General features: G+C 41.0%; 1 protein-coding gene across 1 annotated transcript; it reads right to left on the minus strand.

The window, feature by feature from the left end:
- Window positions 1-3,868: 3,868 nt before the first annotated feature.
- Window positions 3,869-6,847, minus strand: LOC128369588 (uncharacterized). The gene is made up of 2 exons (XM_053330664.1): window positions 6,737-6,847; window positions 3,869-4,885 (listed from the first exon to the last, which is right to left on the minus strand). Exons 1-2 carry the CDS (start codon window positions 6,845-6,847, stop codon window positions 3,869-3,871), a joined length of 1,128 nt encoding a protein of 375 aa, XP_053186639.1.
- Between the last annotated feature and the right edge of the window lie 1,377 nt (window positions 6,848-8,224).

The following is an 8,224-nucleotide window of genomic DNA, read 5'->3' on the forward strand; positions in this document are numbered from 1 at the left end:
CGTGTGTTGTAAATCATGTTGGAGCAACAGTGTGTAAATAAAACAATTTGAAGTTGAGCGGAGTAACGTGTGGCATATAGGATATCCACACATATTGGCACACTCAGTTAAAATCAGTGACGTGCAGTCAGGGTAGGCAGTGCCGACCCTCGGCTGTCAGGGAAAATTTGAGGTTGAGTTAATGTAAGGTTTGATTATTTTTTAATTTCAGATAACTTTACTACAGGTTTGAATGTGTCGGCATTTGGTGATTTTCATAGTCTAATAAAAGCGACTCAACAGCGCTGTCTTCTGGCCAGGCAGTGGCTGCACAAGGCATTCACCATTGTGTTATATTACAGAGCAAAGGCACAGACTAGGGGTGTGACGATACAACTCAGATCACGAGGCGAGATGAGACACGATATTTGGTTCACGAGATCCAGACGAGACAAAATTTTAACTATATTTTTAAGAAAACTTCAATGAGGAAATACATGACAATGAAAATGGAAACTGAATTGAAATGTTTTAACCAATCATCTTGTAATGAATCACTTTAGTTCTATTTTCTAAATATATAATTATCATATGCAGTATGCAGCACTGTAAAAGGTTTCTCCATATAGATATTTTATAGATGGATATTTTTGGTATTTATGGAAATAACAACCATAAATACAAAAGTTACATACAATCACAAATACCAAAAAGTAAATTATAAAGAGTAGAAATTCTAATATATAAATATAAATTAGATAAAGAATCCAATTGTCACAAATTATAACATATTGCTAATAAAAAAACAAAAATAAAAGTAAATTGCACAAATCCTGTATCACATAAATACACAAGTAGAACAACATATAGATTGTGTTATAATTTGGTAGTGTGACTCATTTTACTTTTGGCATCATTAGGCTTCCATAGCTGCTCCTCCTGCCTCAGGCTCTCAGAGTAGAGACCTGAGGTTAACCTGCTCCTCTCCTCATCTCATACTTCTGACTCAGCAGGTAGAAGCTGTAACAAGGTTAATGATCCACACGTGACATTATAAAAACAAGACATAACGAGTGAATGAGCGATAGAAAACCGATCATCTTTGGGGTTTTTTTTTGGTGGGCCCCTTAATTATAGCTTTGCGAGACAAAATTCATTTTGACGAGAAATATGGTCACGTTTTCGTCTCGTGAAATCTCGTCACAGACGCGACACACCATCACACCCTCTTGCTGTTATGCGTCTAGCAATTTAGCGGGAGGTGTAATGATGGCTCTACCAGAGAGGCTTAAACATTTCTCAAGGCTGGTATTTGGTGAAAAATGGCAGCTTTTATCAAAGGGGAGACCCACGCCTGAGCTACCGGACCTTCTCCAAAGGAAGGGACAGCAATGTGTGGACCAAGGTTTACGTTAGCCGGCATCACATGTTATTGTCAGATTCGACGGCCATAATGTCTGGCGATAAATATACCAATTAAATAAGCTATAAACCCATTAACACCTGAAGCGCTGGTATTGCATAATTATAGAACTGACGTGAACACTCATTTTGACAGCTAGAGTCCTAACTATAATCTCTATAATCTTTCTTAGGAATTCCATAACTACTACCACAGAGTGAACATTTTGACCATTCTCAAAGCCTCTGAATGAGGCTATGACGTCACCTCCCGCTCCCTCCCACCACACACACTGAAATGGTAGTTTTAATGTCGTTCTAATTGGAGTGGATGGAGGAGTCCTTAATAACTATAACGATAACGATAGAGGGATTTGATAAATGATAAAAACTGTGACTGTCAATCAAAATCCTTATTTATTTATTAATTTATTTATTATAATGCAGCTTTGCTCCTCTCCCACCACGGACTGATGCGCTATAAACATTGCAGCAGGATGACAGAGATGATTTCTTTAGAGAGTCCCTTATTATTACAAAGACGCTGGTACTTTGTTCTCAATTATAATGTAAAAAGACAACAAAGTTAATGGATCTTTAGGTAAAAACATGTTATGAATTTTGGAAATGATTAGTCCTACATCTAGGCTATGTTTTTTCATTAAATATTAACTTTGGAACTTTATAATGCTAATGAAAGCCGTGTCTTTTTCCACCCACAAGTAACAACAGAGCTTGAGACTACCAGTGACGTTTCTTTGACACAGGCAGTTGCTAAGTAACCAAATTGTAACATTAACGGCGGGAAAGCTGTGCTGTGGAATAGGCGAAATCCTGTGCTGTCAATATGATGGTCTATGGCAGAAATAATAATAATAAGTAGACATGATTATATCTTCTTTGCCTTTTGTCTAATTCATTAAAAAAATATATATTTTAAGACACCATCCATGATCAAAATTGAGCCTGCACTGTAGGCTCAATTTTGATCAATACAAAATGTTTGACTGTAAACGGTACTGTAAATATATACTACTAGCATATAAGCTACTGATTAACCCATAAGAGCCCAGACTGATTTCTCATTCAAGGAAAATTATGGAGGAGATAAAATAAACTGAATAGACAACAAGGAAAACATTTGACTTTTTATTTTTTAAAATAGTCTGAAATATTATATATCTGCAAAAATTGAAACGCCATAACACCTGGCTGTGAAACATTAAAAACACCATGACACCTGTGTCACGCTAGGTCCTTAATCAGAGTCACTAGACTCGTTTGAAGATGGGGATGGGGAGTCAGGGAGATTTGCAGTGCATGTTTTGGGGTTCCTTGGACCATATGGATGAATGTTTGGCCTCTTTTTGTTGATGCCAGCTGCCCACCATCTTGCCACAGATTCTTGGCTTTGATAATCTGCAGGAGCACAACCCTGTGACTTGATGAGGAGGAGGTCTTCAATGGTGGATGTATGCAGGCTTAAGCGCCAGTCTTCCTGCATTCTCTTCATGACCGAGAACTGCCGCTCTACTTGAGAGGTAGAGACAGGGAACACCAAGATTATTTTTATGAGGTGTAGCAGGTTGGGGTACATGCTTTCCTTCTCCATCAGAAATCTTGACCATAGCGGGAGGAAAGTTTGGTCCTTATGGTGGTGCACTATGTCAGCTTTTGCTCTAAACCACTCCCTGTCTATCTCAGCCACATTGCAGCCATTTTTGGTCAGAAGAGGCTCAAAGTGCTTGCACCGATGATGTATCTCTTCGTCACCAAACTCCTCTAAGAGCTTTTCTTCTGTTGGGAAATTCATAGGATCAAACATCTCTGCAGCTAGGAGCACAGGATCAGTGGAGAAAGTAGAGACATTGGAGTTTCTGATATTTACTCTATTGTATTGAAATCCCTCAGTGGTGGTGGTGAAGGATTCAAGGACTGGGCGGAGATAGGGACCTGGCTTCTGAGTTTGCTTACGCAGCGCAGCCTGGACAGACAGGATCCTCGTGCACACACACGACAGAGGCAGTTTATCTCCTTGGAAATTAAGTGACAGTTCAGCCAGGATAGATAAAAGGTCCTGATACATTTAATCGAAAGACAGTAAAAATATGATTTCATTCAAGAAATTATTTAAAACCAAAACTTTAAAAAGAAAAATAAGCTCAGGCTTCAGTCTACAAAAATAGAGAACAATAAAAGAGATGAATTCATTTGTAAGAGAAACATATAGGGATGAGGAAAGATTTAAATTAAATTAAACTAAATTAATTATTAATTGTTTCGTTTATGTATCTTATAATTTTTTCTCTTATCTTTGTCATTGTCTATTTTGTTTTGTTTCCATGAAATTATTTATGGAATTTATTGTTAATTTATTTTGTAAATGATCGAAAGAAAGAAAAAACCCAAACCTTTAACATAGTTAATATGTTCAAATATTATTGAGGTGATGCATTAGAGCAGCACGTGCTGCAACACCTGCATCTGCTCAGTCTAGCGGTGGTGCATCAGGCTGGTTGAGGTGAATATGATCAGCCCATTCCTCTCTAAAGTCCTCCCTATGGCTCTCGCACAGATTGTGTAGCACACAGCATGTGACCACCATAGACTTGACTGTCTCTAAGCTGCAGTCTTTCCTTTTAAGCAGACATCGCCATCTTCCCTTCAGTCGTCCAAACGCATTTTCCACCACCACCCTAGCTTTGCTGAGCTTTAAGTTGTAGTTTGTCTGCTCTGCAGTTAGGTGGCCATTGTCCATGAAAGGCTTCATGAGCCAGCTCATCTGGGGATAGGCAGCATCACCCAAGATGTAATAGCCCATGTCATGGCTCTCAATGACATGATGACGTCCTGTGCACATCCTGTCAGGCATATTCCAGAGTCCGGATCTTCGCAGAACTGTGGCATCATGCAGACTGCCAGGCAGACCAGCGAACAAAATCCAGATTAGTCCTTTCCCATCCACTACTGCCTGCAGGACAATAGAGTACCAACCTTTCCTGTTATAGTACTCAGTGTGGTACTCCTGCGGTACCAAGATTGGGATGTGTGAGCCATCTATGGTTCCAACACATTGTGGCAACCCCCACTTGTTCTCGAAGTAGTTCGCCATTTCATGAAGTGTATCTGCATTAGGAAATTGGATCACTTCAGGCCACAGTATATCCTCCACAGCAGAACAGAAGGCCTTCAAACATTTGCAGGCGGTAGAACGGCTTACCCCAAACAGCTGGGCAACGCTCCTGTAGTCTGCATTTGTAGCAAGCTTCCAGACCGCTATAGCTACCCTTTGCTGGAGGGGAACACACAGGCGATAGTTTGTGTCCTGCTTCTCCAACGCTGGTTGCACCCGCTGACAGAGATACGCGAAGGTTTCCTTGGACATGCGGAAATTCTGCACCCACTGCTCGTCAGAGAAAGTCGGCACAACCACTTTCCACCATTCGTCACTTCTCTTGTGGGTCCAAACAATGGGAGCAGTACGCCTAGCACATTGTAGAAGAATCTGTAACACAGTAAATTGCATTAACGTTAACTCTCACTTCATCAAAACACTGTGTTTGTCACCAAAGTGAAATGAACATGATATGAAGCCTTAAATGCTACAGCACAAAGTGATATATTAGAAAACTGTCTTTACATTCACAATAAACATGACCATAGAGTACAGTAAAATAATAGTAGAGCAGAGTATAGAAGAACAGTAGAACAGTGGACCTTAAAGTATACCCCCAGCCCATATGGGCCCTGCCCCCGCCTGTATAACATCTATATTTTGTTTTTTAACGCAATGTAGGGTTCACGTCATGATATTGTCTGTATTTTGAGCATAACAATAAAACAAATATTTAAAATAAAATAAAAGCTATAATGGTCCATAGTTTTCTTGGACCAGGAGTCAAATGTTCAGGACTATGGACAGTGTCAAAGACAGCTCCTGGTATATTTACCAGCTGCGCGCACTAATGATGTGTGTGTTTATGTGTAGCAGCGGTTGCAGTTTCCCACATAAAAAAATGTGATTAAATGTGTGTTATCTAGCAAGTGTTGGTCGGTAAATTTACCATTTACAATTCTGTCCCACCAGTCTTGACATGATGTGCTTATCAGCGGGAAAGTGAGATCCAAGGGGTCTGTCAAGACGCATTTTAATGCCTGTATAAATTCGTAGGAGCTGTCCACTTGTCATCTGATCACAAAGGTAATAAATACGGTGATAATACCAGGTGTAAAGAGCCTCTAAAGCCCAATTTCCACTGAGTCCGGCAGCGGCGCGTTACAGCTGCACCGCGGTCACCGGAGCTGATAGGTAACACTATAATCAATGAGAGTATCTCCACCGGGAACGTTTCAGCAGCGTGTCAGCAATGTCCCAGCAGCGGCTCCCGCGCCGCAGCGCTATCAATAGGTAGCATTTCTATTTTTGACGGAGCCGTTGCCAACTCGCGACAAGCTCAACAGAGCAGATTGCACCAGACACTGAATCGGCATAATAAAACTTCCGTTATTCAAAATAAAACAACCCGTGCAGCCTCCCAATCGTATTTCAGCAACAAACATGAATAAAACAGTCAGATAAAGACTCCATCTAGCTACGTAGCCTACTGACAGATGGGATAAGCACAAAAATCAAAGAAAATTACCAAATCAACCAAAATTGAGCAAGTTAACAAAACCGGGCCATTTAGTTGTGCTGCTACTACAGTAATTACTGTAGACTAAAGGCACTCGTTCGGGTTTGATTGGGCTGCCGTAATTACTGTATTAACAGTGCAACGTCATTTTAAAAGGCAGCTTTCTCTCCCAGAGCATGCTCTGGTCCGCTGCTGTAACGCTCCCGGTGTGAGTTGACGCCGGGCAGAGGACGGAGCTAAACCGTAGCACAGCCGTTCCGCGCCGCTGACGGACCCAGTGGAAATCCCCAGTAAGACACATGTTGCAAACCGCAGACTGAGCCCCGCTCCCGGGTGTCGGTCTGCGTTACGTTTACGTTACGGTGCTGAGAAGAGGTACAATACTGTAGGCAAGAACAGAGTAAAAGAACAGTATCAGTACAATACTGTAGAGTAGAAGAATAGTAGAGTGCAGAAGAGTAGAAAAACAGTGGAGTAGAGTACAGTACAATAGACGAGTAGAATAATAAAGTGAAGTAATATAATAGTAGAGTACACCAGACTAGTAAAATAGAGTACAGTAGAATACAGTACATTACAATAGAGTAAAGCAGAGCAGTGTAGTAGTTTGTGTTATTAAAAGTAGTTTACCCTTCGTCTGAGTCTGCGACGCCCAAGTCCATCTTCTGTTAAGGAAACTTCCATAATTCTTCTGACTATTCTTGTCTCGTTTCCTCTCTGACCCTTTCAGCCCTGTCGAAGTCCTCTTCCAAACGTCTTCTCCTCTCGTTCATAGCTCCTATGTAAACGAAGAGACACGCCAGAAACCCAGCAACCACCTCCGCTCCTTCCATGTTCAAAATCTTCTTTCTTCTGTCTTCTGCTTCTTCTATCTTCTTACTTCTGCTTCTTGGCCGTGACATAATCTAATAATGATTACGTCACGGCCATTGGGCAGGAACTTCCTCACTCGGCCCTCTCAGTGGAGACACGGCGGTTGACAGGGCCGAGTGAGAGGAAGGTTCCTGTAAAGTTCCTGTCCCTCTAGTTCCAGGAACTTCTTCAGTGGAAACGGCCCTATTATCTGGTCCTTCATTGTCTCCTCCTGCCTTCTCCCCTCGTCTCTCATCTCTCTCTCCTCCTCTACCATCTCTGTGTCTTGGTACTTCAAAATCTCCTCCTGTTTTTTCTCCTTTTCTCTCATTATCTGGTCCTTCATTGTCTCCTCCTCCCTCATCTTTGTGCACTGGACTTTGTCTCTCTGCTCCTGTCTGTTCATGTTCAACTCTCTGTCGTTTGCTTTCTGGCTCTCCTGTGTCACCTAACTGGTCTGCCTTACTCCGACTGAAAGATATTGACACATAATGAACTGGGTAAAAATGGCTAGCAGCAAATTACACTCAAAAAACATCAGGCCTAATATTCTGTATGTATTTCAATTGAATATGAAATTTCCATCCATTTGGATTACAAAGAAAAACTATTAAACTTAATGCAATGCATAATTGTAAAAATGTGAAAAAAGTAATAATATGATTTATTTAATAGTACTAATAAACCTAAAGTGTTTTACATATAGAACAAACAGGTTTATGTATTTATAAGCAAACAATCTTAAATATTAGGCATGATAAACTGATTCACGGCCAAGGAGACTTCATCAAACCAGGCTCAAATCAAACCCACCATCACTGATGATGAATGTCATTAAAAGACGCTTTTTTTGTGCCAAAAGGGCACAAGGCCAAATTGCGAGGGCACGAGGGCCATTCCTGCCCTACTCATGGATGTGCGCTCTGGCCTGAGCAGAAATGGCTTGACGTCCGCTACTTTTAAACCTCCCCTGCAGTTGTTGGGGAGATTTGATTCATCCTGGCTTTCAGTGACTGTAAATAGTTCTTCAAGTTAATGGAAAGACTGAAGCTGATTCTAGGTACGCTGATTTTTATGTAATATTATCTTGTTTGCACTGTGACTGATTTTGTTAACTGCAGCCCACTAATTCAGATCTCTCTCTCTCTCTCCCTCTCTCCCTCTCCCTCCATCAGGCCAAGCTGTTACATAATCATATGTGATGAATGATGAGCCCAATAGTTGTGTTCAGATGGTTAAATAGTTTTGTTGATCATGCGTAATGTGGATACCTACGTTATGGCTCATCTCATTGGGCACACAATGTCTGTGTGTAGTTATGCTTTTGCGATGGTTTTTTGAGAACACACATAAAGGGC

Source organism: Scomber japonicus, chromosome 12 (assembly GCF_027409825.1).
Source record: "Scomber japonicus isolate fScoJap1 chromosome 12, fScoJap1.pri, whole genome shotgun sequence".
Lineage (NCBI taxonomy): Eukaryota > Metazoa > Chordata > Actinopteri > Scombriformes > Scombridae > Scomber > Scomber japonicus.

What these genes read in the sequence shown, in the direction of transcription:
- LOC128369588 (XM_053330664.1), bottom strand. Translation starts at nt 6,847, where the DNA reads ATGGAAGGAGCGGAGGTGGTTGCTGGGTTTCTGGCGTGTCTCTTCGTT. An exon ending in ACTTCGACAGGGCTGAAAGG is followed by an intron (nt 4,886 to 6,736) that starts GTCAGAGAGGAA and finishes ACTGTGTTACAG; the next exon opens with ATTCTTCTACAATGTGCTAG.